General features: G+C 33.5%; 2 protein-coding genes across 2 annotated transcripts in view; one reads left to right on the top strand and one right to left on the bottom strand.

Moving 5' to 3' along the window:
* Positions 1-633: 633 nt before the first annotated feature.
* LOC123662756 (putative Ras-related protein Rab-33) lies at positions 634-7316 on the bottom strand. Its single transcript, XM_045597555.1, has 5 exons — positions 7114-7316; positions 5647-5766; positions 3926-4075; positions 2237-2350; positions 634-714 (listed from the first exon to the last, which is right to left on the bottom strand). Exons 1-5 carry the CDS (start codon positions 7309-7311, stop codon positions 634-636), a joined length of 663 nt encoding a protein of 220 aa, XP_045453511.1. The 5' UTR covers positions 7312-7316.
* Positions 7317-8658: 1342 nt separating this feature from the next.
* The window catches only part of LOC123662618 (myotubularin-related protein 5), a 113078-nt gene continuing 105036 nt past the window's right edge, over positions 8659-16700 (top strand). Inside the window, exon 1 of the mRNA XM_045597434.1 lies at positions 8659-8868. Coding sequence (XP_045453390.1) covers positions 8814-8868 — 55 coding nt within the window. The 5' untranslated portion in view covers positions 8659-8813. The remainder of the gene's footprint in view (positions 8869-16700) is intronic.

Raw genomic sequence — 16700 nt, 5'->3', positions numbered from 1 at the left:
GTGGCGCATTTAAAGGTTATCACTTTACTGACCTTTACCGACAAAAAATCTTATGAATATCGGTCAACATGTTGATTAGTAAATTTAAATTGATATCGAATACTTTTATAATTACTTTTGACAGTGTTAGATACTAGTATCCATTGATCACGTAAGGGTCTAAGTTTGTAAAAAATATGAAATATCACAAGAGAGGGGAGAAGTTAATAAGATATGACGAAATTTAATCAGATTATACCTTTACGTAAAATAGTATTTAAAATTTTCAATATAACTTGTACCAAAACAATACACGTGATTTTTGATCACAGGCGGTAGCCTACAACCTAACCACATAATTATCACCAGTGAGGGAGGTTATAAACAGGTTAAAAAAAAACGCTAAAAAGTTTAGGTGATTACTAGACGAACCCAAAGGATAGAATTTTGATACGATCATATGAAATTTTTCAGAAAACCAGAATAACAGCTTGGCGAATCTAGCTCCGATTCTCCTGTATACAGAAGAGTCTTTGCCCAGCAATGGGATGTTACAGACTGGATCTTCATATAAAATTTATATCAATAACCTTATCTTTAGGTAAAAATAGATAGTATAAGACGGTTTGTACACGTATTGTTTTCGGAGTAGATCTAGGTGCAAAGACAACTGCCGCTGTCTGCATTGCTTCTCTTCTGTTGCGACAATCTTACCCGTCTAGGATTATTTTCTCCCTGGAAAAATAAAAAAAAAGAATAAATTTAGTATGTACTAATTCTAATTGTATTGGATTGTATTAATTAAAATTTAAAAAAAAATATAATAATGCTACACGTCTCACACTCAACGGCCCCACTAGGATTTATTTATGTGTCGGGATCCAGAAGCACACAATACACAAGCACAAACGACTAGACTAGCGCCAACATCTGTATGGCCAATACAAATGTTCGCCGTGTGCGGGGATCGAACCCGCGACCGCCAGCGCCGTGACCGCTGCACTAACGCGTCGTCTTACTACTTACTGACGTCAAATTGCGTATAGTATTAGAACATTTTACGAAACGTAAAGATTATTTCAAATTCACTTTCGTAAGACATTACGTCTGACGGGTCAGCTTTTCTTCTTATAACTAAAGTGTAAATTTATTTATTTTGAAGTAAAACTTCTGTACACACGCTTGACTTGGGGAGTAAGCTGGTGAATGCGTGACGAGAGCGTTACGAAAAGTGTGATCAGGCGAGGCGAACGGAAGTTGAGAGGGAGATATATGTCAGTGAAGATAGAAAGAGAGAGTTACGTTTCGTCAGTTTTACTTCAGATGTGTGGTCTAAAGCACACTCGTTTTTTTTATACGCATCAGCCTGTAATATTCCACTTCTGGACATAGGCCTCTTTCCCCATGAAGGAGAAGAATTAGTGCTTAATCGACCATGCTGCTCCAATGCGTAATCAATTCGAAATCCACGTTGTCTAATATATTTAGTGTTTTTATTGATTTTGGCCCTTTTTATTTAAATACTAGCTGTGCCCGTGACTTCGTCTGAGTGGAATGTAACTAAAAAATCATGGTTCAGATCACAGAGTTATTTATTTGTATAGATTAGCGTGTATTTAAAAATTAATACTGAATCTTCTGTTGGTAATACTAAATCTATGCTAATATTATTAACCGGAAGATTTTGTTTGTTTGTTTAAGCGCGCTAATCTCAGCATGTACTGGATCTAATTGAGAAATTCTTTTTGTTTTGGATAGTCCATTTACTGACGAAGCCTATAGGCTATATTATTAACTATTAAACAAACATAATGTCAAACTGTATTTATTTATTTACTTATATATTATTTTAGTAATGTTTTTCCTTAAATTTAGAGAGGCATTGTTAGTACATAAACAATCACCTTATTTAAATCTAATATATAAAATACTCGTGTCGCGGTGTTTGTAGTTAAACTCCTCCGAAACGGCTTGACCGAATCTCATGCAATTTTGTGTGCATATCGGGTAGGTTTGAAAATCGAACAACATCTATTTTTATACCCCTTAGTTATAAGGGGGGGGGGGGGTGGTTAAGAGGGTTAATAAAATATTATGAAATTTTGTGTGCATATCGGGTAGGTCTGAGGATCGGCCAACATCTATTTTTCATACCCCTAAGTTATAAGGGGGGGGGGGGGGGGATTGAGAAGGTTAATACAATATATGGCAAAACAACGTTTGCGGGGTCAGCTAGTAAACTGTATATTAAACAAACCTCAACACTGAGCACTCGCAGAGGTTGCTTGGAGTAGAGCTTGTGAGCCAGCGTCATGAATATCGACTCCACGTTGTCGCACTCGGAGTCCAAGAGAGCTGACGTCTCGAATAACTGGAACGGAATATACCGAATATGCATTTATTTCTTACTTTCTTCTTACAGAAGGGGGCTGAATGGGTCATTCAAGTATTACGTAAGCACCGAAGATGGGGCCTAGATGGTGGTTACGTCAGCAATATTTGTTATTTCTGAATAGTTTCAAAAATATATATACCACCGTTTACCTAACAAAGGGGGGAGGGGGAGGGTTTTGCTGACTTTCGCTAACAAGGAGGAGGGGGTTAAAATTACTAAAATCTGCTTACGTACTAATGGAATAACGCCTAATTACAAAATATGTTCCTTTCTTATCATCTGCAATACAAGCTGTATTTAGTGCTGAGGCCAAAAGTAGGTTTCGTTATACACTTATGGTAATAAATTATTTTATTTATTTTGTTATAATTTTACTAACAATAACATAGATTATAAGTAAATATTGTTACTAATACACTATGGATGTATACGTCTGAAATAAACGCTTATTATTATTATTATATTATTATTATTAATAAAGATTACATTATTATTATACTATTAGAAACCAATTTTAAGAATATCTGGTGAAACATTATTGTTTTCGTATCAATTGTCCAGATAATATTTTTTGTAGGGTACAGCAGGAAATATCCTGCTTAAAATCTGGATCAGCTCGACTGGTATCTGTGATGGTGGAAGTAAAGCTAAATAATACTGCTTTCAAGCCGTGTTAAGGTTCTGGGATGAGTAAGTTGAACAAAGCTCCAGAGGGATTGGAGATAGGGTCGGCGACGCGCTTGCATTGTTTGTAATGAGGCTACGCTAATCGCTTACTATCAGGTGAACCGTACGCTTCTTTGCCGACCTAGTTGTATAAAAAAAAAGTTTACTTAAAAAAAATACTTGGCTTCTGTAGAGATTTCTACTCCACATTTAACTCCCTTAAGGATAATACTAACCAAAATGAGTCACTGGTTACTTAAATAAAGAATGTATTATTATATTATTATTATTATTATATTTTTCAAAATTACTGATATACCTGATTATTTATTGCTAATTAAAACCTCAAATATATTAACTCAACATTAACTTCAAATTTCAAAACAGATAGAACTCTTGTACAAACTTCCATACTTTATTTCACCCCCATAAGGTCAGAACATTTCCCAATAGAAAGTGCAATTAGACATAAGAGAACAGGTTTGACGCCGCGTTGGCGCAGAGGTCACAGCTATGGATTGTACCTGTTGCGCTGGCGGTTGCGGGTTCGATCCCAGCACATGACAAACATTTGTATTGGCCATACAGGTGTTTGCCGTGGTCTGAGTGTTTGTGCAGTCCTAGTGGGTCTCCCCACCGTGCCTCGGAGAGCACGTTAAGCCGTCGGCCCCGGTTGTTATCATGTACACCTGATAGTGATCGTTACTCATAGTAGAAAATATATCCGCCAACCCGCATTGGAGCAGCGTGGTGGATTATGCTCTGATCCTTCTCCTACATGGGAAAAGAGGCCTATGCCCAGTAGTGGGATATTACAGGCTGAAGCGAACAGCTGTCACAAAAGACTAGTAATAAATCTAGATTAGTAAATGTTTGAGTGCTTACCGGCATACCGTGCTTGTCGGCAAGACGCTGTGCATACGCTGTCGCAAGTCTAGACTCTGGCGTTCCACAGTCACACTTGTTACCCACTAACACTCGCGGGGCACCCGTCAAGCCATGTGACTCTACTTCTTGCATCCAATTAGCGATTGACTGAAAGATAAAAAAGGCAAATTCAAGCTAATTTAGTACAAAACCATGCAGTTCATTGCAAAGTGTTTCCAAACTCTCAAAACAAAAATAATAGAATAAACCCCAATGGGAGCCCCATTGAGTGCGAGTCTTTTGTTATTATTACAAATGTCGGCACTATAACAATAGTTCATCAATTAAACTAGTTCAGTTTAATATTTTTTTTTTTTTGTTTTATAATTACTTCATTGATTGATCATTACAGTGTAAAAATTTTTTTGTGTATTATGTAACTTTTATTTAAAACGTCAAATTGTTATTCACGTTTGATTTATTGAAACACTTGCAATGTATGTGCAATTAAATGTATGCTGTATTCAGCGGCCGGTGTCTATAGTACCCGGCCACTCTCACTGGTAAGGCTGTAAAGGCCGGTAAGGCCAACATCACTAGACAATCAGAAAAAAAAATATCTGTATTAATTCGAAAATATTCATTTAAATCATATGCTGTAAAGGGCCATATAGATCTATATTAAATCAACAATGTATTTAAGTTATTTTATTAGATAAGGATTAATGCTGTATTGGTTAAAATCGCTTTGAAAATTAGCCATTATTTGTCGTAAAAAGTAAATGACAAAAAAATGTTATTGTGGGATATCCATAAGAGATAGACATATACCATAGCGGAGTTTTCTGTAGACCTTTTCAATGTGTACAATACTTAGTACATTATTTTGATAAATCTCGTAGGGTTCAGCCTGCGTTTGCAATGTAAGCGGAAAAAAATGTAATTATTTACGACATCACATTAGAAACCTCAAAAATAATAGTATTTCTCCACTATTTAATGGATGTTATTATACATATAAACCTTCCTCTTCAATCACTCTATATATTAAAAAAAAACCAGTTCAAAGCAGTTCAGGATATAAAATAAGGGAGTACATCTTGTGCACCGTGAGAGGTTGTTCAGAATAATGCATTCAGCGATTTCCGGGCAGTGAAATAAATAATTTAAATAATTAATTTTTAATATACAGGGTTAAGAGGTCAGCTACGCTACAAATTACACAAAGTTCTAACATTTCCATTATAAATTACTAGTAACTAAACGTCGTTGTGTGTTGGCACAACGGTCACAGCACTGGTTTGTGGCTGTTGCGCTGGCAGTTGCGGGTTCGATCCCCGCACATGACAAACATTTGTATTGGCCATACATATATTTGCCATGGTCTGGGTGTTAGTGCAGTCCTTGTGGGTCTCCCCACCGTGCCTTGGAGAGCATGTTAAGTCATTCCCAGTTGCTACAATGTACACCTGATAGCGATTGTTACTCATAGTAGTGAATATATCCGCCAACTCAAATTGGAGTAGTATGTTGGATTAAACTCTGATCCTTCTCTTACCTAAGGAAAGAGGCCTATGCCCAGCAGTGGGATGTTACAAGCTGAAGCGAATAGCTAAATATATTATTTGTTTAATCCACTTAATAAATTTTATTCCACTTATTAATTTCTTTTATTCTATAGTATGATAACTATGAAAAATATGTATAAAAGTTAATAAAATAATTTAAGTCATATTTACATGGAATGTTTCTGGTTTTGTGACATCATAGACTATAACTACCGCGTGCACATTCCTATAGTAGTGTTGCACCATTGACTTTCTGAATCTTTCTTGACCTGCCGTGTCCCACAGCTGCAACTACAATATTAAAAGAATTTTTAAACTCACCAAATTATAATTTAAATAATTTTGAATATCTAGGCTAAGATCTAGACTAGGAAAAAACGAATTAGGAAAACCGAATTATGGGGTTTTTGGGTGTGGAGGGCGGAGGGTGTAAGGGAATCTATACAAGGTAACACTGTCACACCTCAAAACCCCATGGTTATGGAGATATCCATGGTTAAAGTTTTGAGGTTAGAAGAAGAATTTAAAGCTATTATAATACCTTTGAGCTCGTACTGTTTGCATTGTGTGACAAATCGACACTTTTAAACAAAATAACGCATCAGACATAATATTCTAATAAAATTAGTAACATTGCGTGCTAGAATATAGGTTTAGAAATTTGAAAAATACCCAAAACCGAATCGGAGCACCTCACTGTCCACGTGGTCTTGGTCTGTCCTACCCCTAGTGTTTTTTTTTATGCCGTGGCGCGGAGGTTCAGGCGCTCAGGCGCGGAGGGAGGGCAGCCCTCGCCCAAGGGCGGAAGGGCTGCACTTCCCGCAGCGCCGGAGCCAAGCGTTCCTCTAACTTTAAAGGTGGTAGATTAATTTGAAAAAACGTGTGTGAAATGTGAAAATAACGTGTGAAAGCTACGAAATTCTTCTTCTAACCTCAAAACTTTAACCATGGATATCTCCATAACCATGGGGTTCTGAGGTGCGAAAGTGGTACCAGGGGTAGCGTTCCCCACCCTGCCCCCCCTTCCTCCCACGGTCCCGAAATTCGGTTTTTCCTAATCTATAGCTTTACCAATATCTATTATTATTGCATGATACTGCACTATTTAAATGCTTCTGTTGATGTATCTAATAACAAGGCACTTATTATCTTATCAACATACATTTTGCTTGTATTATTTTATCTGATTATTAATTAATGATTTTCTTTTAAATATATTACAAGGGTGCCAAACAAGTGACTGGTCTACCTGGTAAATGGATACTGTAGCTTATATAGACGACCTTTAACATCAGTATCATTGGCATGTTGCCAATGTTATTCTTTAACCCTTCTTAGGAACTAGGCTACCTTACTGACCACAGGAGCACAACAGTGAGCAACAATATTTTTGCGACATTCTGTAAAGTTGAGGTACATTTCCAATCAGGCTGAGCCAGATTTTGAAAAAGATATTTTCTGTACCTCGCCTTAATGTGGATGCTTACTTACTTTAAAAGATTTGTGTATCTTATTTTTCGTTAATTTTTATTTAATTACCTGTTAGATGAAATAATCTATAAATATTAACTTAAAAACACCTACTTACACGTATACAACGACAGAAACAGTTAAAATGTAACAAAACATTATGACTACCTTAATATCTTCATTCTGTATGCGTATTGTTCTTTCTCTGAAGTCCACCCCTATCGTAGCCTCCGATTTATCCAGAAACTGACCTTCGCAAAAGCGATAAGTGAGACAGGTCTTACCCACTCCTGAATCACCTAGAACTATAATTTTAAACACTTTCTTCTGTTTCAGTCCAGGAACTGACTCATTTTGTTCAGACATTTCACAGAAAATTTGTAAAGAAATATTTAAAAAAACATATCAACGCTTGACTAAATTAAAAATATTAGTATTTTGTTCTTTCAATCACGATCTGATAATAAAATAATAAACAAGATAATAAATAACAACGGCACACATCTGGCACATATAATGACAGAATAATTGTACTTACCATAACAAAAATATATCAGTATTATAGTAAAAAATTTATGTAGGTCTAATATTTATCATTAAATTGAATATACATAAACTATTTCATTTATTAAATTACAACAGAAGTTGTTTTAAAGGTTGATTTGACCATATTTATTAAAAAAAAAATCAAACATATAATTATTTTTAGTAAATTGTGTTTTTTGGAAATAATATTTAAATATGAATTACATATTGATAAAATATTTTCTGATTTTACCGACATAATAATAAAAAAATATGAACTGGTTATTTAAATAAAAAATCATGAGTGCAATTAGAAAAAAAGGAAAAATAATCGATTTGGAGGCATGGGGATTTGAAGCGCAGTCTTTTCAATCGATTCCGACCGGCCGATTTTCCACCTGAGCTATTACAACTTTATTGACATTTGCGAAATTTACCTTCGTATTTTAACGATATTGTAACCATTTTTTCATTGCCTAAAAACAGGGATAAAACGACATTTTCTAAAATTTTAGCTATATCGATTTATCACCCCCGAAATCCTCTGCATACTAAATTTCATGGTAATCGTTGGAGCCGTTTCCGAGATTCAGATTTTGTTTGGAATCAAATTTAACGGTAGGTACAGCACTCATCTTAGATTTGCCAGGAATATAATCGTTTTAATATAATGTTATGTATGCTCCCGTGGAACAACAACAAAATAGATATAAAACAAGTGTTTTTCTGCTATTCTATCTAAATTTTAGAATTGTAATTAACTTATGATTATTGTTACCTCTCAGTCGGCCATATCCACAACTCCTTAAGTATGAACCATGAGTATGAAGTTAGCCGAGATGAAGATAGTAGTTATTTTGTAAACAGGCAACATTAAATTGATGATAATGTAATATTTTTCTATGGTAGTAGTATGTAGTAGTTTTTTGGAAATGTCGGATGACGAGAGAGGGTTTCTTCTTATAGTTTGTGGCGATAATCATCGAAAAATTTGCAAATCGTTCAAACGTTGATTTTTATCGCAAATATTTAGCAATTTCGGACTTACGAGTATTTAGGTAGATGTTTATAGATTAAATTATCCTAAATCTAGCTGTCCTATAACCTCTCGATTTAGGCTATCGTAATTGCTCCTTGTAATTGTAGCTAGATATGTTGAGATCGAAATAAATGAAAGTGTTGTTTATATTATCTGAAGTTCATGGTGCGGTGCGCGTCTCCACTCGTTTCGAATGGGCGGTGGTGCTTGAATATGTGATTTAATCGGAAGATGTGTCTGGTTTTGTGTAATTTAATTACAAAGTGTTTTTGTGCTGTTGATCGGATGTTGCGGTAGGATTGCCATGTCCAGGCTTGTGGACTATTTTGTCATAGTGGGCTTCGACCATGAGAAAGAACGTAAGTAACCGTAAACATGTATATTGTGTATGACTGTGTATGCATAGTTTTCGAGTATTTATTTTGTAAAAAAGTAAACATAAAGCCTATAATCATGTTTTATGTTTAACTAATATAATGAAAATCTTATAAGAACACTATTTTCGTTATGCCTCAATTTTTGTTTATATTATGCCATACCGTACTTTTTTTATAAAATTACTAGCTGAACCCGCAAACATTGTTTGGTTATATATGTTATTAACCACCCTAACCCCTATAACTTAGGGGTATAGAAAATTGAAGTTGGCCGATTCTCAGACCTACCAGATATGCACACAAAATTTCATAAAAATCGGTCCAGCCATTTCAGAGGAGTATGGTAACTAACATTGTGATACGAAAATTTTATATATAAGATATTCATAACTAATCATCATCATCAATCATTGTTTTGTGGCGAAACGTCCTTGTCAGTCATTTCATTTTCAATAACAGAAGTGTTATCAATAATGCAATCTTTGTTACATTTACAATACAATCATTACTAAAATACATTTGAACATTCAGCTGAAGTATTTTTTATATGTTTGATATTTATATTTATGAAGATCCTTTTTGTGAGACCCACTGTTGCCTACGCTACTATCTTTGCTTTTTTTTTATTTTGTATTTTTTTATTTCTCAAATATTCTGTTAAAATTAAAACTTTAAATGTAGAACCTACCTCAGAAGTTATATACATAATTATATATATATATATATATATATCATCATCACTTCAGCCTATCGCAGTCTACTGCTGGACATAGGCCTCCACAAGTTCATGCCATTTTTGGCGTGCGTTCACGCAATTAATGTGATATCTATACATGTATTGTGTGTGTTGGGATCAGTGTGTTTAACAAATAAAGTTTTTATTATTATTTTTATTATAAGATCTCATAGCTTTGTATATATGTAGTTATGCATATAGATTGCAGATTAACAGACACAAAAAAAAATTAAAAAGTGAAACAGCAACATTGCAATATCGCAACTGAAACATTTAGAAGCTTAAAAACCTATTACAAATGTCACTACAATCATTATTAATTCATTTGTAAAGTTTAATTTTAGTTATTTGGAAGTAATGTCTAAATATAAAATAAGTAAAGATACAATTTTTTTTTTGTAGAAATTATAATTTTGTTCTCAATTTAAAAAAAATACCAACTTGAATTTTGACACACACCTATAGTACAATACACATCATTAACGATAACTCAAAATCTTCTGAATATTCAAAATCGGTACACTCAGTAAAAGTTATAAAATATAGAGTTAAATTGAGAGCTCACTCCTTTTTTTAAATAGGTTAAAAATGTAAATCATGAAATTCAGTCTTCATTGTTAGCTACAAATTCATCTCGGACACTATTTAGTTATTCCTAGAAATAGTTATAGCAAGTCTAAATTGATGCATAATTAATTGAGCCTTGAGATTCATCTTTATTTATAGTTCACTTGATTTGAATCATTTCTAAAGTAATAGACACATTGTTTATACATGTACTTTATTATTTGTCCTGATCCTCGAATGTCTGAATATCCCGAGAAGAGTAATTAAAGTTAAAAATATGATTAGGCTCATTCCTTCATTTTGCTTTTCCATTAATTCTATTCTATCTTCTCTGCAATTTAAACATATAATAAAAACCGAGGCAAATGTTTTCGCTTTATAAAAAAAATATTTGTTCCTACAACTTTACAATGCAAATACAGGTGGACATTGATGATTCTGAAGGTTTAACTTGAAACCTGGAGGAGTTTGTTTTACAAATTGAATGGCAATTTCACAGTACATGAGAGATTTACGCCCGGTTTCCGAAAGGCTGATCAATGCAGAAATTAACAAATCATCTGTCAAATCTCTTGTTAAGCATGAAATGAGTTGCTAAAAGCATGGTTAACTACTTAATTTAATCATACTGTCAGTTGACATAACTGTCAAATTTGACTCTGGAATCGTATGTTAACCGCCATTTTGGGTTTCTGAAACGCGAATTAAGCTATAATCATTGATCAAACGTCTGGCAAATACTCGGTCAACTAATCGGTGTATATCGGCGAATTAACTTGCGGAAAACAATTATTTTCTACATGAAACTACATTTTGGTTCTTTAAAGGTATGTAAAACATATTTATAACCAAGTTTTATATATGTAATGTATGTTTTATCTTATAATAGTCTACATTTTGGTCTTGATAAACTAAAATTTTTTGTTCTTTGTTGTAGCTTACACAGATGTCTATTATTATTACGAAGAAGATACTGGTCAAAGTTCAATAATAAATAAAAACACTTCAGTGTCAGTCATCTCTATTATTGACACATTTTAATTGTTAAGTTTTAAATTTGATTACTAACAATATATAAATAATAGGGAATTTAAAAGAAAAGGTCATAAAAATATATATCTAAATATACATTTATAGGAACTATTAAAAAAATAAATATCTTATAACATACATTTTTTATAAATATACAAAGAAATAATAGATATATAAATATATAAATACAAATATTACACCCAGACTCAGACGGGAATCGAACCTGCAACCCGCGGAACAGAAAGCAGGGCCACTACAAACTGTGCCAACGGGCTAGTCAGTTATTGTTTTTAGGAACTATTTCCTTTTATTGTATCTTCCTTAGATGTTTATATGATGCTTTATTAGATGTTTGAGTATTATCATATGTATTAAATAACATCACAACTAACAGTTTCTGTAGGTTTTGATACATCACAAATATATAAAATAATATTTAATTATGTTACATGACCACATGTTACAAACCGAATGTCAAATCAAACTAATCGAGGACTAGCTAATTTTGCTGTGAATGACGTTTCAGCAACTCCAATTGATTTGACATCCGTTTTAAATCTAACAGCCGATTAGTAGACCTATACTTTGACAAACGTTTCAGAAACCGGGCGTTAATGTTTTAAAAGAACACTACATTTGCACTGAGTCTCATTCCCATGGGAAAGTTCCAATTCCAGACTCTCTAAACTTGTATGTATTTAGTTAAGTTGAATAACTTTGCATTACATCTTTGTTGTTTTAAATAATAAATAAATAAATATCTTATACACAAGGTCGCCTGTCCCTAAGGTGAGCAACTTAATGCTTGTGTTATAAATAACAGCCGACTTTTTTTTGGATTAATGTGCATATAAATAATATATATATATATATATATATATATATATATATATATATATATATATACATATATACACACATATATATATATATATATATATATATATATATATATATATATATATATATATATATATATATATATATATAAATACAAATACTACACTCAGACTCGGGCGGCAATAGGATCCTCAACCTAAGGAACAGAAAGCTACAAACTGCACTTGCTGTATATATATATACTGTAGAGTATTTAATAATGTCAGCTCAATTGTATAGAGACTATCAATATTGACACAAATTTTTTAAAGCACACAACATCCTGTTTCCTTATCTCATTTTATTACCTTTTACAATATCTCCAAGACATACATATTTCTGTTATTCCCCTTGTAGATGTAAGACAGTAATGCTGTTTAAAAACTTTCAAATAATTTCTGTTACTAGGTAAATTTTTAATTTAAAACATTCATTAATATTTAAAATTTTACATTATAATGTAACAACTTTTTTGGATTTATCGTGACTCCTGTGACCATGGTTGCTATAAAGTATCCGAAACGTCGGGCATGTAAAAAACCTAATAAACCACAATCACATCTGAAAAAGTCGTTTCTTTATAATGAGTGAAATTCGAAAATACAATTATACAGTTGTAATGTTTTGAGCATAAAATAGAATAAAAATGTAATAGTTAAAAAGTTTGGTAGTATGATCGATTGCACTACTCTTTTTCATCTGTCTTATAATTGGTACGTCTGTTTATTAATAAAGATTGTAGGCTATTTACACACCATATTGCAGTACATAAGAGTAGACCAGTCCTTTATCATAAATTAGCTGTGCCCTACGGTCTCACACGTGGTAATTTGAGAAAAAATAGTCTATGGCATTCCTCGGTAAATGGGCTATCCAACACAAAAGGAATTTTTCAATTTGAACAAACAAACAACCAAACTTTTTAGCTTTACTTTATAATGTTAGTATAGATGAACTAAAATTATTAAATAAATTCATTGCAATGTCACGTCATTATTTTGATTAATTTCCTCAATCATTAAAATTGACAAATCTGACAGCTATTTATAGGAAGTAGGAAGTAATTCGTATTCGAAATTTGAATAAATTATCTAAATATAAAACTTATACAATAGTTGTTTACTATATATAATTAGATTGTCGTAAAAAAATATAACATTTTTAAATGTATTATGTTGCGTCACACGTGTTGGCGGGAAATTAAGTCATTCTTAAGAGGAAAGGGTACCGAAGAGACTTTTCAAAAATAGGTATTTGAATAAAATGTTTCTGTCGCGCTGCATGCCGCTACCGCGCCCCGCGCCATCTCCGCCCCGTTTTTTCTGTGTGACTGTCGTGTTGTTAGTGTGCGTGCGCCGGCTATTCAGCTATTAATTGTTGACGATATTTTAGTATTCGCATCTTTCGTTTGTGATTGACTACGAGTACATATAGCGCATAGTGCTATTTTTCTGAATTTGGCTTGTTTTATTGAATTTGTTCTGCATCGTATTGCTGTGACTCGGTTTACTATTATTGAATTTCGTAAACTACTTATTATTATGTTTTATTATTTTGACTTGGATACTCTTTGTGACTTGATACATGTCTATATTTTTGTGGGTAATTATCGAAATACTTAGGTACTTTATTTATGAATTAGGTATGTAATTACATGGTTGAGGTGTGTGTAAGAATGGGTAATGAAATACATACATAATTATAGTGTATACATGTAGTACATAGTATAAGTGTAAGTATAGTATATATATGTAATGTAGTACATACACAGTATAAAATGTTTGCCTTAGTACCTATATAATTTGTAATGTCTCATGTTTGTCGCAGTTATTAATACATAGGTATAGGTTATATATGTATATTAATTAACATATAATTGCGGCGATATAACAATGGTTAAAAATAATATTATAATTAAAAAAAAAACAAGAAAAGCCGCCTGCGTGAAGAACAACTATTAGAAAGTCAATTGAAAAAGCTGGAACAAGATAAAAATTCAATAATTACACAAAGATAGCTAAATAAATCACACCAATTTCAAACATTATGTACTGTACACTTACAAAAATCATGAAGGCGACTTTTTCAATTATTATTTTATTTATGTTTTTTTAGTTAGGCAAATTACATAATTGATTGAATTTTTTTAAAGAGTGGTTGATTAACATGACATAACATAACAATACACTTTATTGAACACCAACAGAAAATAATAATACGTACCAGATTGATTTTTAACCGACTTCCAAAAAAGGAGGAGGTTCTTAATTCGACTGTATTTTTCTTTTTTTTTGTATATATGTTACTTCAGAACTTTTGAGTGGGTGGACCGAGTTCGACTTGTACGCAAAGGAAAAAAAGCCGACTTCAATTACATCGACATGTAATACAACAAAGGTAGACGAAAATATAGTCAAGTAAATACGCGTTATTAAAGATTACTCAAAAATTTGTTCTCAGATTTCGATGAAATTTAAATATGACTGTGTAGTTTATCGTGTGATAAACATCAGCTTTCGATTAAATTAAAAATCATCAAAATCGGTACACCTAGTAAAAAGTTATGCGGTATAATACAACGTAGGTCGACGAAAATAGTCAAGTAAAAACGTATTATTTATATTACTCGAAAAGTTGTTGTTAGATATCAAATAAACTCAAGTGAGACCAAATGACACACACCACCTTTTGATTAAAAAAAAAAAATTGTAGAAATCGGTCCACTCAGTCAAAAGTTCTGAAGTAACATACATAAAAAATACAGTTAAATTGAGAGCTTCCTCCTTTTTTGGAAGTCGGTTAAAAATAGAAACCGATTTTACACGTCTATAGAATTCCTAAGTCGACAAGCTTGAACAGTGAAAGATTTAGTATAAACGAAAGAGGAGTGAGAGGGAAATTCGAGAAGTAAGCTTTCCTCAGAACGAAAACTGCGTTCATTGGAATCACTAAGAAATTTAAATCGTCTTTTTAGATAAGCAGGTACAACAGGATTAAAAAGAATAGAGTAAAGTAAGTTGAGAATATACGTATTCCCGAAGTAGGGAATTGGGTGCCACTCAGGGCGTAACTACTGCCGTATCAGCCGTATCAATGATACGGGGCCCCCTATTTACAGGGCCCCTAAGGTGTGTAAGCAAAAATTAGTAAAATGTTATCCACAATGTCACTTAATCTTGTGCTTCCTGGAAAAAAGAATAAAAAACTGTCATACATACCTATAGAGTTTTAACTTCAGAAATGACTGAAGTCTGAAAAGCAGTCCCCTTTTATCCGAGTCACGCGTGCGCCCAATTGTTGATAACATTCTGTATCGTTTATTTCGGGATTCAGTTAATCATTATGAACAATGAATTAATCTTTTTTATATAAGAAGGGGGCCCACAAGCAGACGAAGCCATCTGATTTATAACGGCTACCGTCGCCCATGGCCTTTAGAGAAAAGATGTAGACACTAGACGCTTTAAAACCCCCAAATTTTAGCAAGGTCATTCCACACTTTGAATGTACGCGGAAACATTGCGCACGAAGCTCGCACATTGGTTGCAAACCACTGGTGGATACAATTAGCACCACTAGACTTCTTGACATCGAAAGAATGCAGAACACGACAAACGACACTGCTCATAGTGCACATTACGCATCGCGTGTTCGCACCGTGGAATGCTCGGTGGTGCTTTTCCCTCATCGTCAAGAGTTGAATTCGACGCAAAAAGAGTGCAAAGAATTTCGCTTACTTTTTCGCATAATATGCCAGAGAGCCTTCAGGTTCGCGCAATGATGGAAGTGTAGACTAAAAAAAGTTACCTTCGACAGCTTTTGTAAGAAACAAAAGGCATGGGTTCCATTTGGAAAGCCCAATAGTCTCTCGCCGATTCTGCTGTGTTTGAACTTTGCCCTAGCGATTTACTACCTGTAAGACCTGGAGGCAGCGTTGAATCTCTTCTTCAGGTTATGCGCCTGTGAATCCCCCATATAGATGCGGAAGATTCATAGGAATTCACTAATAGTATTGGCCTCACAGGCTGAAGCGAACGATCCCCCGCATCTATTGCTGCAGGTCAAGGCTAATAACTCTCCAGCTTGGAACTACAAGCTCTTTAAATTAGCTTAAAATCCGAAATTCAAAATATTCATTCCATTAAAGAACTCATGGAATTATTACTGATAAAATTCAATAGCCTTGCATCCAATTTTCCGGAGGTATTAACTTGATGTTTTTCAAAACTAAAACTGATAAAAAATTACCTAAGGATTTCGATGGAACAGGAACAGCTACAGCAGACTACACTCACAATTGTCTATTCTAGGAGGAAGTTATAACTTATAATCAATAAATATTTATTTTAATTCAATGCAAGCATTTTTTGTGAGAAATCTTTACCCATCATTTGCCTGTCCCCCCACTAATTTTGATACAGGGCCCCAAGGTTCCCGGGGTTCCAAGGAATGCTACGCTAGTGGGGCCACTTGAGTTTTTTTACGCAATTCAGAAATATGATTCTATTTGCGAAGTCCAAATACGAATCGCATAGGTACATAGATTCGACCAAATTTAATAATCTGCTCCTCAGTAATGTCAAGATAACAGCTAAGCAAT

Source organism: Melitaea cinxia, chromosome 19 (genome assembly GCF_905220565.1).
Source record: "Melitaea cinxia chromosome 19, ilMelCinx1.1, whole genome shotgun sequence".
Classification (NCBI taxonomy): Eukaryota; Metazoa; Arthropoda; class Insecta; order Lepidoptera; family Nymphalidae; genus Melitaea; species Melitaea cinxia.
Note: the sequence above shows the minus strand (reverse complement) of the source record. Positions and strands in the feature narration are given on the sequence as shown.